Genomic DNA, 15,953 nt, shown 5'->3' with positions numbered 1-15,953 from the left:
GGCACCCTGCTAATTTAAGAGACCACATATTCAGTAAGTATCTCATCACATGATTGTCCTTTTCTGGGTCTCAGGTGGGAGTGAGGTCTGTGAAGAAAGCTTTACAAATTCAGGGTTGTACTCTAATTATGGCTCTATGCCAACATCACATGCTTATTTTTGAACCTGTCCTTGAAAAGCATGTCTTTTTAGATAGTGGACACCTAAACTTGAAGTCATAATAGTTCGTTTTGATGTTCTGGAATATAAAACAATTTTTATAAAAATTTTAAAAAATCATTCTGTTCCAAAACAGGTTGTTAAAAAAGATAACTGGTCCAAAATAACTGGTGAATTCTACCAAACATTCAAAGAGGAAATTATATCGGTTCTTTTCAATCTCTGAGAAGATAGAAACAGGGAATACTTCCTAACTCATTCTATGAGACCGGCATTACCCTAATACCAAAACCAGACATTACAAGATATTACAAGAAAAAAACACCAACGACCAATATCTCTCATAAATACATAGGCAAAAATCCTCAACCAAATATTAGCAAATTAAATCCAGCGATGTATAGAAAGGATTAGACACCATGACCAAGTGGGGTTTATTCTAGGCATGCAAAGCTGGCTGAACATTTGAAAATTGATTAATGTAACATATCAACAGGTTAAAGAAGAAAAGTCACAATCATATCAATAGATGCAGAAAAAGCATTTGACAAAATCTAACATTTTCATCATGATTAAAAAAAAAAACCTCTTAGCAAACTAGGAACAGAGGGGAACTACAGCTTGCTAAAGAACATCTACAGGGACTTCCCTGGTGGAGCAGTGGTTAAGAATCCACCTGCCAATGCAGGGGACGTGGGTTCGAGCCCTGGTCCAGGAAGATCCCACATTCCACAGAGCAACTAAGCCTGTGGGCCACAACTACTGAGCCCACGTGCCACAACTACTGAAGCCTGCGTGCCTAGAGCCTGTGCTCTGCAACAAGAGAAGCCACCACAGTGAGAAGCCCGTGCACCACAACGAGTAGCCCCCGCTCGCTGCAACTAAAGAAAGCCCATGTGCAGCAACGAAGACCCAACGCAGCCAAAAATAAATAAATAAATAAAATTTCAAAAGGAACATCTACAAAAAAACCTACAGCTAACATCATACTTAACGGTGAGAAACAAGATCCTTTCCCACAAAGATCAGGAGCGAAGCAAGAATGTCTCACCACTCCTATTCAACATCATACTGGAAGCTCTAGCTAATGTAATAAGAAAAAGGAAATGAAAAGTATACAGATTGAGAAGGAAGAAAGAAAACTGTCTTTGATGACCTGACTGTCTACGTAGAAAATCCCAAAGAATCAACCAAAAACTTCTGGAACTAATAAGTGATTATGGAAAGGTTGCAGGACACAAGATTAACATACAAAAGTCAACTGCTTTCATAACACTAGCAACGAACAAGTGGAATTTCAAATTTAAAACAATATGATTTACATTACACCCTAAAAATGAAATACTTGGTATAACCTAACAACATTTGTGCAAGGTCTATGTGAGGAAAACTGCAAAACTCTGATGACAGAAACCAAAGAAGGATTAAATGAAAGGAGATATTCCACGTTCATGGATAGAAAGCCTTAATATTGTCAAGAGGTCAGTTCTTCCCAGTGTGATCTATAGATTCAACACAATCTCAGTCAAAAGTCCAGTAAGTTCTTTTGTGGATATTAACAAAATTTTTCTAAAGTTTATATGGAGAGGCAAAAGACCCAGAATAGCCAACACAGTATTGAAGGAGAAGAACAAAGTCAGAGGACTGACACTACCCAACTTTACTGCTACAGTAATCAAGACAGTGTGGTATTGGCAAAAAGAATAGGCAGATCAGTGGGCAGAATACAGAGCCCAGAAATAGACTCACACAAGTATAGTCAACTGATCTTTGACAAAGAAGCAAAGACAATGCAATGGAGGAAAAAAAGTCTTCAACAAAATGGAGGTAGAAAAAACAGATAACCACATGTAAAAAAAAAAATGTGATACAGGATTTTTATCTTTCACAAAAATTAATTCAAATGTAATCATAGACCTAAATGCTAAATGCAAAACTATAAAACTTATAGAAGATAACATAGAAAAAAGATCTAGATGACTTTGGGTTTGGTGATGACATTTTAGATACAACTTTAAAGACACGATCCATGAAAGAAGTAATTGGTAAGCTGGAATTCATTAAAATGAAAAACTTCCACTCTGCCAAAGATAGTGTCAAGAGAACAAGAAGACAAGCCACAGACCGGGAGAAAATATTTGCAAAGACATATAAAGGACTGTTATCCGAAAGATACAAACAGCACTTACAACTCAACAGTAAGAAAATGAACAACCCAGTATAAATATGGGTAAAAGATATGAACAAAAACCTCACCGGAGAAGATAGTCATCCCTCAGTATCTGCTGGAGATTGATTCCAGGGCCCCCATGCATACGTGCTTGTTAGCAGCATAGAGTTAACTTCTTCCGCCTAGTGGGGATTTCAGTATCTGCAAAACAGCTCAAAGGACTTGGCTCAGAATATTATCTATAACCCTTGAGGAGGAAGTAAAGGTCCTTGACTTTGTTTAATGACTAAACTATTATTATTTTGTCTTGCTTGACTGTTTTCCTTTCTTTCTGCATTTTCTCACTTCTCTGATTAAATTTACTGTTTGGAACCTGGGGAAGGCCTAGGAGGCTAAAGTGTTTCTACAGACAAGAGGCAGGCGGAGGACATGGTGGGGGGGGGGGGGCGGGGTCTGTTCTGGGAAGGCCCCATAGGGTCCTGTTTGGTTACACTACCCACCTATTAGAATATTTTAAACCCTGACAACACCAAGTGCTGACAAAGATATGAAGCAACAAGAACTCTCATTCATTGCGGTGGGAATGCAAAATGATACAACCACTTTGGAAGACAGTCTGTCACTTTCTTACAAAACTAACATACTCTTACCACAAGATCGAGTAATCACGCTCCTTGGTATTTACCCAGATACCATAAGTTGAAAATTTATGTCCATGCAAAAATCTGAACACAGATGTTTATAGTAGCTTTATTCACAATTGCCAAAACTTGGAAGCAACCAAGGTAACCTTTGTAGGTGAATGGATAAACTGTGATTCATCCGGACAGTGGAATATCATTCAGCGCTTAAAAAGATACAAGCAATCAAGCCATGAAAGATGTGAAAGAAGCAAATATGAAAAGGCTGTATGATTCCAACTATATAACCTTCTGGAAAAGGCAAAACTATGCAGGCAGCAAAAAGATAACCAGCTGCTGAGGTAGGGAGAGATGAACAGGTAGAGCACAGAGGATCTTTAGGGCAGTGAACCTATTCTGTATGACACTATAATAATGGATACACATCATCATACATTTGCCAAAACTCATAGAATGTATAACACCAAGAGTAAACCCTGTGTAAACTGTGGACCTTGGGCGATAGTATGTGTAGGTTCATCGATTGTAACAACTGTACCACACTGGATGTTGATAGCCAGAGAGACTGGGGGCGGGGGGAGGTATATGTGAACTCTCTGTACTTTCTGCTCAATTTTGCTATGAACCTAAAACTGCTCTTTAAAAAGTCTATCTTAAAATAAGTAAACAAACAATAACCATGTTTAAACGAGAAAAAAAAAAGGTTGCCTAGGAAAAGGGGAGGAAATGAGTGTGAGTGTGGATAAGTGATGAAAAATAATAAAGGAGAGGGATCTTGCACTGGGCCTATGACAATAAAATGTCATGAAATGAAAAGTATGTTTAATTCAATGCTCACCTTCAATCCAAGAGAAAAAAAATGAGATTATGTGTACATGCTCTGTAATCAAAAATATATCAGATTTAGCATTGGGTTATTGATTATATTTTGTCCCAGTATACACTGATTTTCACTCGTTCACATTTTAAACATAATTTCATATGACTAAGAAGTAATCTCCTAAAATGAGGTGAAAGCTAGAATATGAATTCAATTTTTCTACACCACATCCCTACAGAGAGAATTTGTTTTATACTTCTTCACAGCTTAGCATTTCTTTTTTAACACTAAAATACCTAGTGTTTTCTGCATGAATGCACTGGGCTTGAAGTCTGGGGATGTTCCTTTCCTGCCTTTATTTCTTCGCACTTGCTGCCGACTGGCGGCGTTAGGATGCAATGACTACTATTTACTTTGCCCTTCCACCTATCACATCTGTGAGGGGCAGCGGAGCACAGTCGTCGGACCCAGATTCGACTCCTATTTTTTGATTTCCAGTAACTGACCTTCCAAAGACTGCTGGAGGAAAAGACTCGAAGTCCCTTCAGCGATTTTCCTAGGCAAGGGACTTCATCGTAAAAACCAACAAACAAAAGCCCGAGGCGCAGATCCTAATGGTTTGCAAGTTTCCGGAAGGATGATTCTAACTGAAGTTTGTCTAACTTTACGACCCTTTAGGAAACGTCCAGGTTTTACGAAACGCATCCCCGTGGACTTACCAGACTAGAGGACTCGCCTCACAGAAAGCTTAGTACCAGGGGTTCCGGCGACCAAGGGGACGACCTCGGATACAACCGCCACCACGCATGGTGTTTGGAGCCGAAGGCTCGCCCATTCCTCCATTGCGCCAACAGGCGGCGCAAGAGGGCGGTGGGAGTGTGCATGCGCAGTTGGCGGACATTTCCGCAGACAACGCTCACAGCCACCTCGGGTCTCTCGCGACAGCATGAAGGCAGGCGAGGACGCCAGAGGAGCGCGCAGCGAGAAGCCGAAGAAGTTAGGTCTCTGCGTCCTCTGCGGACTGCCCGCAGCAGGAAAGTCGACCTTCGCGCGTGCCCTCAGCCACCGTCTACGGCAGGAGAGTAGCTGGGCCGTGGGCGTCGTCGCCTATGATGACGTCATGCCAGACGCGTTCCTAGAGGAGGCGAGCGCTCGCCCATTGGTCAGTACGGAGGGGGCGGGGCCTAGACTGCTGTAGCGGAGGGAGATCTACAAACTCCACGATACTTGTACTGGGTAATACCTGGTGTGGGAGGTGGATCTCTGATAGAGGAGAGACAGGAGTTCGAGGAAAGGGGAGCTGGTTTAACACAGAATGAGTTGACTAGAAATAGGAAACGATGCAAACAAGCCAGCAGCATAAGGTTAGGGTCTGAAGTCAGCGTGCAAGGTGGAAGTCCCCCATAATCAAATATCCTCCTGAAAATCCTTTGGGAAAGTTGTTCTGAAAAGAAGGACAGAATCTCTCAAAAATTCCAGCACAGCCAATTTAACATTCAGCCAGGCGAACCCAGGTATTGTGGGGCTTTAAGTTATGCGGTTTGGGGAAACCCTTTTAAAGAAAAAGCGTACAAAATTATAAGTGACAGCGTACTTACTAGGGCCCCTCCTGTGACAATAGATTCTGTACAAATGAAGGACTTGGCCTCTGAAGCTGGATCTTCATTCAACCGAGGGTAAACCTGCTTCTGCCAGAATAGGAAAAGATGGCTCTTTCTTAGTTGACCACCAGATGAAGTAATAGGCTTTGTATTTAGGGGTCAGCTTGGGTTCCCAGTACATACTTCTCTTTAAGCCCTCCGATCACCCTCAGCGCTGTGAGATGCATCCCCTTGAGAAAACTGAGACTTCCGCGGGGAAGAGTAGATTCACGTCACCCATCTCATGCTCACTCCAGAGAAAATACTCTTTGATTAACATATTCTGAAAATTTTAAAGTTATTTTTGTCATTTAGTGCCGAATGTAGATGAATTTACATAAATAAGATTCACATATGGTGTGATTCCACTCTAAGTATATATGCAAAAATACAGTACATTTGGCACATGGAAGAGTTTTGAACTTCTCCACCAAAGTTATATACTTCCTCATTCTTGGTTAATTGTGAGGTAAATACAGTATCAGGCCCCTGGTAGCACCGGATTTACTTAAGTAATAGTATTTTTACCACTATGGAGAAAGCTGGAAGTTGTTGATAGGGATTGTTGTATCTGCTGGGGTTTTCCCTCACTTTTCTTATTATATTTTTTCCACTCTCCCCCTACAGACCAAGGCCATGGAGCTCATCCAGTCAGCACGAGTAGGATATCTCACCTTTTAGGAAGTGATCGTGTTTCTGTTTCCTTTTGAGTGGGTTTTGCTGATGTATTTGTTTTATGTGCCATAATCTCAGTGATGTGGTAGAGCATGGACAGACAGGAGAGGGATCCTGATCTCCTGTCCTTGTGTTTTCCCTCCAGCCTTGACCTCATAACTATGTCAGTGTTCACCAGAGCCTTTGAGTAGTGCAAGACTACTTATATTTTCAAGCTATTTATTCTCTTCTCCTCAGTCTGCTTCCTCTATCTTTCCCGATCCCATTCCAATCCTGTTGTTAGCCTGAGGTCTTTTCATCTGGACCCAGGGACCTTTCAGCTGATCCTCTTTCTATCTACAACTTTTCTTATTTCAAGGGCAAATGAGCATTGCTATATCTTAGCTAGACTATTTTATCTTGGCAGGATTTTTTTTTTTTTTTTTTTTTTTTTTTTTGGCTGCATTGGGTCTTCGTTGCTGAACGCAGGCTTTCTCTAGTTGCCACGAGCGGGGGCTACTCTTCATTGCGGTGCGAGAGCTTCTTATTGCGGTGGCTTCTCTTGCTGCGGAGCACGGGCTCTAGGCGCGTGGGCTTCAGTAGTTGTGGCTCACGGGCCCTAGAGCGCAGGCTCAGTAGTTATGGCGCACGGACTTAGTTGCTCTGCAGCATGTGGGATCTTCCTGGACTAGGGATCGAATGCGTGTCCCTTGCATTGGCGGGTGGATTCTTAACCACTGTGCCACCAGGGAAGTCCCAGCATATTGATTTTGGTTCCTCCTTTCTCCTGGATGGTAACAGCTTTTCATTCTTTCATTTATTCACTTATTCATTCAGTCATTTCATATACATTTCTGGAGCATCTATTAGGTGTCTGACCCTCTGCTGAAGCCTGGGTATACAGTAGACTATTGATCTAGCAGGGACATAGAGATACCTAAACAATGTAAACCCTGTTAAAGTGGAGACCCGATATACACAGAACAGGGGGTCATGATAGGCAAGGGACGATCTGAGCTGCCTTCTGCATGGTTGAGTCTGAGAAGAGTTCACAGAGAACTAACATCACTGAGTAGTTTTTCAGGCAGAGGGAACAGCGTATATGAAGACATGAGGATGAGAAAGCAAGTTGTGTCTAGAGAACTCCAAATGGTTCAGAAATTATCATATGGAGCAGGGGGTTGTTGAGGCATGACCACTCTACTGGCCAAAGCCTAATATAAATTGCAATTCTACGGTATTTTGCAGCCATCCCAGTGGAAATCGCTTCGCCAGGAACTGTTGAAGTACCTTGAATACTTCTTTCTGGCTGTCATTAACGGGTGTCAGATGTCTGCCCCACCCAGCAGGACTGAAGCCATGTGGGAGGATTTTCTAACCTGCTTGAAGGATCAAGATCTGATATCTTCTTCAGCACTTGAGGCCCAGTCTCACTATCTCTTAACGAAGACTGCTGTTTCTAGACCTCTGCTTTTGATTTTAGATGACAACTTTTATTATCAAAGTATGAGATATGAAGTCTATCAGCTGGCTCGGAAATGTAATTAACACATTTTTTTTCTTACACTCAGACATTCGCATATCAAAATCACTACTGTCTTTAGTGAGAACTTGATTGGATTAGGAGGTTTATATGGATTTACTTAATTTTCAAAGCTACACGTTCAGTATTGCAAATGGTCTTTCCTGCTGCAGGTGGGATAACTTGTCTAAGTACGTTTATTTCACATTTTGGAAAAATAGTACCCTAGTAATTTTGTGGTTTTTGAATGGTTTTCAGATTCATTAGGCTTCTGCCAGCTCTTTTTAGAATGTTCTCTCGAGACCTGTCTACAGAGGAATGGCCAGAGACCACTTCCAGTGCCTGCCGAGACCATCCACCTGATGGGAAGCAAGATAGAAAAGCCCAACCCTGAGAAAAATGCTTGGGAACACAACAGCCTCACAATTCAGAGCCCAGCGTGTACTTCAGAGGCCAGGTAGCCTACTCAAAGGTGTCCTTCACTAGCTGCTTTGCTGAGCCAGGCACTGTGCTGAATGCTTTCCCTGTATCCACCCGGTTACTCTTCACACAAGCCTTGGAGAAGGACATTATTTCCCCTTTCTTTAGAAGAGGGAACTGAGTGAGGAAGTTTAGTTTGCCCAGAGTCACTGAGATTGTAAGTTACAGCTGAGACGTGAACCCAGGTTTGTTTGCAGATGTGTACTCTTGTTAAAATTATACTGTTTTCCAGAGGTCAGGGCAGGGAGTTCAGAGTAGGGCACATCTCTGATACTCTTGTTGAAGTAGCATAGTCTAAATAGACTGCCCAGTAGTCTTCTTATAGAGAGAAAAGGAGTGGAACTGGTACTAAATCCTAATTTGCCTAAAACCTACACTGCTTGTGTAGATGTGAGGCTTGTGGCTATGGTGCCTAATGCATTTCATTCCTAAAATAGGTCTTGAGAGTTCGAGAGTTCTGGAGAGTTCTAGTTCAGCACATTTCTGATAGAAGTTTCACTGATGATAGAAATGTTCTCTGTTTGCCCTGCCCAGCATGGTAGCTGCTAGCCACATGCGACTGACCATTGAGCACTTGAAGTATAGCCAGTGCAACTTACTACCTGAATTTTAAATGTTATTTTAATCACTTTAAACTTAACTGGCTGCATGTGGCCTGCGGCTGCTGCATGGGACAGTGCAGTTCGAGAGGTATATTGCCCACAGTTCCTTAGTTCCTGCCTGACTGTTGTCCAGAGGGGATCAGCAGTTTTTAAAAGGCTAATTTTTTAAACTCATTCCTCAAAATGTTTTGTTCCCAGGATACAGTTTCCATGGATTTTGTAATACTCTAACATTCTAAGGAAAAAAGAAAAGATTCGATTTAAGTGACCATTGTTTATAGGGTTAATGAAATAAGCTATGGCTGAGATTTCTAATTTTAACTTCTCATAACATCTTGAAACTCTGAGAAGGCGAGCATGTAGCCAGTTGATGGCTACTCTTTCTGGAGTCCTGAAAATGTTTTCCTTTGCAAGTGAATGGCTGGTTGAGGCATTGAGATACCCCATTTTACCCCATGAGAGCAGTCTAAGGTTAGCATCACTGCTCTGGGGGCCAGTTCTTGCTAGAAGCAAGGAAGAGTGTGAGCTTTGCCAGTGTCAGTACCAACCCTGAACATAATCTGCAGTTTTGTCTTGGGTCTTAAGAATATGGTCCAAAAGAGTCATAGCATGGCTATGACTGAAGTCTGAAGTCTGGTGGCCCTGAATTGGAAGTTGAAAGATGATGTGACAAATATACCTTTCCCAGGCTTCTGTGAAATACTACTGCTGCTGCTGCTACTACTACTATACTACTATCACCACTGCTGCTATTACCACTACTATTACTGTTACCACTACCACTACTAATGCTACTACTAGTACTACTATTAGCAGGAACAGCTGTCGAGCAGATACTATGTCCTGGGCAAGTTCTGGACACTTTATACGTATAATCTGACTCAGTCCTCACAACAACCCTTTGAGGGCAGATACAATTACCCCCTTTCATGATGGGACAACTGAGGGCCAGGTAAGTAAAGTAACATATGCAGATAGTAAATGGCAGAGCCAAGATTTGGACCCATTGCAATCTCACTCATTCCAGAACCTGGGCTCTTTTCTTTGTGAGAAAGATCACGTTGAGGCGAAGGTTTAATTCAATGACTTCACTGGCTTACGTTTCTTCAGTGCTACTCCTTGTATCTGAGTAAAATTTAAACTCCTTACCATAACTTGCACACTCTAACCCTGATTTCTTTTTTTTTTTAACGTTCTATTCTTTTACTAAAAATATGTCCATTCAAGGAAGATGTTTTGTTTTTCTAGTTGGGTGACTCATAGGGGGAAAAGTTTAGGTCAGCAAAAACAGAGAGTGGAACGCTGGGGGGGAAAGAATCTTGTTTTTTAAGATGAGACTATTCTGGAAAACTTAAATTAGAGCTTTACTTTGACATGTAACTCTCTAATGATTGCATTAAAAGTTTTCACTTCGTATAATTAAAAATCTCATCAGACGAAAATCTGCCTGTCATGTACGTGATATTTGAGTGACAGACTTCATAATTATATTCTCAGAGACATGACATTCAGTACTTTCTTTTCTTTTCCTTTTTTTGGAATTTTAAATCTGATCCCTAAATTTCTTTGTTTGCTTTTAATTTTTATTGGAGTAGAGTTGCTTTACAATGTTGTGTTAGTTTCAGGTGACAGCAAAGTGAGTCAGTTATACCTGACTCACTTAATAATATATATTATCCACTCTTTTTTAGATTCTTTTCCGATATGGGCCATTACAGAGTATTGAGTAGAGTTCCCTGTGCTCTACAGTAGGTCCTTGTTAGTTACCTATTTTATATATGGTAGCGTGTATGTGTCGATTCCAACCTCCCAAGTTATCCTCTCCGCCCCCCAGCTCTAATCCTGATTAACTCCCCAGCCTCATGTCCCACGACTCTCCCCTTGCTCCTTTTCAACCACACTGGCCTTTTCTGTCCCCAGAACACGAGAAGCTTGTTCTTGTCTCGGGGCCATAGTGCTTGCCGTCCCCTCTACCCTTCCCACGTACGTAAGCTTCACTGGCTTCCCTGACCATCCTACCCAGCGGGAAGGGTGTTAAGTAGGCTAGCCAGTTACTCTCTTATGATCATTTTGTTCATTATCTTCACTCACTTATCCACTTGTCACTGTCTGAAACTATTATTTTTTGCTTATTTATTTATTCTCTCTCTCCATTACGTTATCAGGCTTAGAGAGGGTAGGGATCTTGCTACACCCCCAGCTTAGCACATAGTTTCACATACATAGTTGTACAACATTTTTCATATATGAAGATGCTCAATAAATATTTGTTAAATGAATTCTACTGCAACCCTCGATGACCTCTTGTCCTGTGGGGAACTTTGCAAATTCACATCCAGTAAATAAGCAGAAGCCAGAAAATAAAGACTAAGCTTCCTTCTTTAGGGAATATAAAGTTCTAGGAGCCTAAAGTTCAGCAGTTAATGAGGGAAAAGAGAGAATGTCTTTTAAAACCATATTGATAGGAGTCTTAGGAAGTTAACATTTTTTACATGAGGGGATTTGGGGGGCTCATGACTTGTTCTGAGCGTCTACATTTTAATTTTGCAAGTAGACGGTAGCTCCCAAATCGCTTTGCTTTTCCCCTTTTCTTCAGGAGTTTGGATATACCACTTTCATTCCTCTAGAATTCAGCTTCGTACCCATAAACACAAGGTCTTTAAAAACAGGTGTCTGATATAGGATTTATTTTGTCCTACCTTCTCTTATAGACTGAAATTGACTGATTTACTGCTTACTGCTTTGGAAAATCCAATAAAATACGTGGAGGAGAATGTGGAACAAAAGGTAAGTCTTCCAGTTTAGATTTAGTATAAATGAGAAGGACCTTTTTGTAGGAAGATCTTTTTGACCTGAGTGTAAAATATGAATAACACGGGGGAGACACTTTGTCCCTGCCTTGGCATCTTACCAGCATTCAGCTCCTGACACCTGGATGCAGTGGTACTCTGGAGGGAGCTCGCACTGCCTGGTCAAAGACGACTGTTCAATTTTCAGAAACGTTGGAGCCTGTTGACATGTTGGTAGCTCGAAGTGGGCGTGGATGGGAATATTTACGTCGTAGAAATAGACAAAATGCTATGGATAGGTTTGTGTTTTTCTCTTTGAGAGCCCATTCTTAGACATTTACCAGCATACTGCCTACGTGGAACCCAGTTTACAACTGGATGTATTTCGTTTAGACCCTCTCCTAGGGAAGAATAACTGGAACAGAAAAGTCACATTTCCTTTTCTGTATCTCTTCACCTATGCATCCCCTACACTTTAGTTATTTCTTTTGTAAAACTAGATAACTGTTCCAATAACAATATCTATTACCTAGGAAACAGACAGAATTATTTGTTCAACTAACATTCTTCATCAAGCTGATCAGACCCTCCGAAGAATTGTCTCTCAGACAATGAAGGAAGCGAAAGGTGTGTTGAGTGGTTAAGATTCTATTTAGTTGAGACTATTCTTTCCTGCTACTCTTGTTCCGTGGACGTGGGTAGTTTATTTGCTTTCATTCATAAAGTTTACATCATGTTTTCAGTTTAAATATGCAACTTGGTTATATTAAGCTAAAACTTCTACCTCTGGAACCAGGCATTCATCCATCCAATAGGTTTTTATTGAGTGGCTACTCTGTACTAGGCTTTATTTTGGATACTGGGGAGTTGAGAGGGAGCAGAACATCATAGTGAGGAGACAGACAAAAAGAAATAAATACATGAATATATGCCAGTGCTCTGAAGAAAAGTAAAGTAGGGTAAGGCAAGGTAGTGATGGGAGGATTTATTTTTAAAAGGGTAATCAGGAAGGCTTCTCAGAGGACATGGCATTGAAGCAAAGATGTGAATGAAAGGGAACAGCAAGCCATGCTGATGCCTGCAGGATCATTTTAGGCAGTGGACACATCAAGTGCAAAAGTCCACAGGTAAAGTTGGTATGTTCTAGAACAGAAAAAAAGCCATTGAGTCTGGGCTGAAGGGATGGGGAGAGGTAGTCAGGGGCCAGGTGTAAAATCAGCATGGAGTTTGAACAGGCTTAGTGCATTGTCAGTCTGAACTTAGATGAAATATGTGATAATTATAGTTTTATAAAATAATTCCTTTCTGTGTTTTCTTTTTCTTTTCTTTTTTTTTTTTTTTTGCGGTACGCGGGCCCCTCACTGCTGCGGTCTCTCCCGTTGCGGAGCACAGGCTCCGGACGCGCAGGCTCAGCGGCCATGGCTCACGGGCCCAGCCACTCCGCGGCATGTGGGATCTTCCCGGACCGGGGCACGAACCCGTGTCCCCTGCATCGGCAGGCGGACTCTCAACCACTGCGCCACCAGGAAAGCCCTCCTTCAGGTTTTAAATATTGAACTCTTTGCTATATTTAAAATTTGATTTAAAAAATAACAGCAGCTTAACATTTCTTGAACTCCTTTTATATGCTAAGTGCCTTATAAATATTGTTTCTAGTCTTTAGAATCCTATCAAGTAAGTGTAATTTTACAAATGGGGAAATGGAAGGTCTGAGAGGATAAGTAACTTGCCCAAGGCTGAACTTAACACCTGCTAAATACTGTACCTGGGCAACCTGTTGCTGAGCTAAGTCTGATTCTCGTTGGTGCTTTCTGTCATGTTCCCCCACATCACCAACATTTATTATTAATACCTTTACAAAAACTTAGAACATTGGAAAAATAAACAATATACTAACCATATTGCTTTTCAGACTTTTTTTGAACCATGATCCGTAAGCAGGTTTTAATACTGTAACCTAGTGTGTAGCCCAGTACACAGACACACTCCTGCATAGAAACAAGTTTCACAAAACCTTCACATGTTTAATGAACTGTGTTCTATTTGATTCCATCTTAGTATGCGTTGTAATCCAAAGTTTGAAAAAGAGAGCTGGAACAAAAATGGCATCGGATCAGAATGAAAACAAAAATAGTTGTAGGAGTTCTTTCAACTATTTGCCTGTCCATAAAATGAAGGGAAGGGGGAATAGGGTTATGCCCAAATTACTCTTGACTCTTTTCCTACCCATTAATTTTTTTTGTGTGTGTGAAGGAGGTGGTACTAGCTTCTAGAACTGTGCTTAAATAAAATTTAAAAATTCAGTTCTCCTGGGCTTCCCTGGTGGCGCAGTGGTTGAGAGTCCGCCTGCCGATGCAGGGGACATAGGTTCATGCCCCGGTCTGGGAAGATCCCACATGCCGCAGAGCAGCTGGGCCCATGGGAGAGGCCACAACAGTGAGAGGCCCGTGTATCACAAAAAAAAAAAAAAAAACGGAAAAAAAATTCAGTTCTCCTTCCATCAAGGAAGTGAAAGGACAACCCACAGAATTGGAGAAAATATTTGCAAATCACATCTCATAAGGGACTTATATCCAAAATACATAAAGGACTCTCACAACTCAAAAATAACCCAATTTTTTAAATGGGCAAAGAATCTGAAATTTCTTCAGGGAAGATATACAAATGACCAGTAACCACATGAAAACATCATCAGTCATCAGGGAAATGCTAACCAAAACCACAATGAGACACCACTGCACACCCACTAGGACAGCTAGCATCCAAAAGTCCAAGAGGTAGGATGCGGAGAACTCAGAACCCACATATGCCATTGCTGGGAATGTAAAGTGCTGCAGCCGCTTTGGAAAACAGCCTAGCGGTTCCTCAGACAATTAAATGCAATTACCACGGGACCTAGAAATGAAGACATATGTTCCTATAAAAATTTGCACACAAGTGCTTATAGCAGCATTATTCCTAATAGCCAAAAGGTAGAAGCAACCCAAATGTCCATCGGCTGACAAACAAAATGTGGTCTATCCATACAATGGATTATTCAGCCACAAAAAGGAATGAAGTACTACAACATGGATGAACCTTAAAAACATTATGCAAAGTGCAAGAAGCCAGTCACAAAAGGCCACACATTATGAGTCCAGTCATGTGAAATGTCCACAATGGGGAAATCTAGAGACCCCAAGTAGATTAACAGTTGCTTAGGGATTGAGGGCAGAGAGGGGGGGAATGGAGTTAAGAGGGTGATACCTAAGAGTACAGATGATAAACATGTTCAAAGATTGACTGTGGTGATAGTTGCTTATATCTGTGAATATACTAAAACCACTAAATTGTAGTTTAAATGGGTAAACTGTATGTTATGTGACTTATATCTCTGTAAAGCTGTTCAACAAAAAAATCAGTTCTCAGTCACACTACCCACATGGCTAGTGGCTGCTGGATAGAACAGGGCAGATATAGAGTACTTCCATCATTGTAGAAAATTATATTGGAGAACTGTTCTAGGTATTGTCTATCAGAGCTTCAAAGCCAAATTGTCATTTTCTAGCTCTGCTTTTTTGCCTTACTACCTGTTAATTCAATAAGACTAAGTCAACTTATTTTGTCAAAAGTCCCTTTCAGGTTTGTCTTTTCTGCTCGTGCATGTCATAGCAAGTTATTTAAATGATCTGCCTGTATCACATTAATGTGACCTTTGTCTATATATTACACCAACTCAATTATGATTTATAGAAGAATCTGAATGGTTTGTCTGAAGTAATCAAATTAATTTCCTGCTGTCATCAGTCCAGCTTGATTTAATTTACACAAATAATTTGAGAATATCTTTATTTTAGGTGGACAGTTGTTTCCGTACAACTTGAAACTTCTAGCCGAAGAACTTAACAAGCTCAAAGCAGAGTTTTTGGAAGACCTAAGACAAGGAAACAAAAAATACCTGTGCTTTCAACAAACCATGGACTTATCAGATGTTATTTCTTTTTTTCATTATGAGAAAGATAACATTGTACGGAAGTATTTTTCAAAGCAGCATTAAAACTTGATTTCCAATCAAAGCCATTTTGGTTACGATTTTGCAAACTAATTTAAACAATTCTGTATTACTGGGTGTTTTCTAGGCCAATGATGTGAATTGCCAAAGGCGGGGGAGAATCAGTCCATTCTAAAAGATCCATTTGTCATAACAGAAACTACTTCAGTCAGTCACTTGTCAGATGTGACATGGATAATTAAGCATCAGATAATTAAGCATCAGGAAGCATGAAGCCTTCCTCATTTATGTGCCAGAACAGTTGGGGGGGCAGGGGTCACACCTTAAATAAAGAGAAGAAATTAGGAAGGAGACAAGATGCTCATTATTGAACTGTTTTTGCTTTTAACTCATGCAACATCTTCTCATGGGTAAGGCACTCTACAAATCCAAACCAAGGTAGCCATAAAATCAAAAAAAATTAACATTTTACACACTGGAAAATT

General features: G+C 40.9%; 1 protein-coding gene across 4 annotated transcripts; it reads left to right on the top strand.

Annotated features, from left to right (window-relative positions):
- The first annotated feature begins 4,202 nt into the window (after nt 1-4,202).
- Nucleotides 4,203-15,532, top strand: PSTK (phosphoseryl-tRNA kinase). Of its 4 annotated transcripts, none has more exons than XM_067709154.1 (7): nt 4,205-4,952; nt 6,058-6,090; nt 7,333-7,624; nt 7,865-8,063; nt 11,400-11,475; nt 12,011-12,104; nt 15,314-15,532. In XM_067709154.1, exons 1-7 carry the CDS (start codon nt 4,737-4,739, stop codon nt 15,511-15,513), a joined length of 1,110 nt encoding a protein of 369 aa, XP_067565255.1. In that variant the 5' UTR covers nt 4,205-4,736; the 3' UTR covers nt 15,514-15,532. The 4 variants fall into 4 exon arrangements, with proteins under 4 accessions (XP_067565258.1, XP_067565255.1, XP_067565256.1 ...); XM_067709156.1 differs by lacking the exon at nt 4,205-4,952 and adding an exon at nt 4,999-5,026; XM_067709157.1 differs by lacking the exon at nt 12,011-12,104 and having other exon boundaries at nt 4,203-4,952.
- The last annotated feature ends 421 nt before the right edge of the window (nt 15,533-15,953 follow it).

The sequence above is a fragment of the Pseudorca crassidens genome, chromosome 16 (genome assembly GCF_039906515.1).
Source record: "Pseudorca crassidens isolate mPseCra1 chromosome 16, mPseCra1.hap1, whole genome shotgun sequence".
Classification (NCBI taxonomy): domain Eukaryota; kingdom Metazoa; phylum Chordata; class Mammalia; order Artiodactyla; family Delphinidae; genus Pseudorca; species Pseudorca crassidens.
This window is presented reverse-complemented; position numbering and strand designations above follow the sequence as displayed.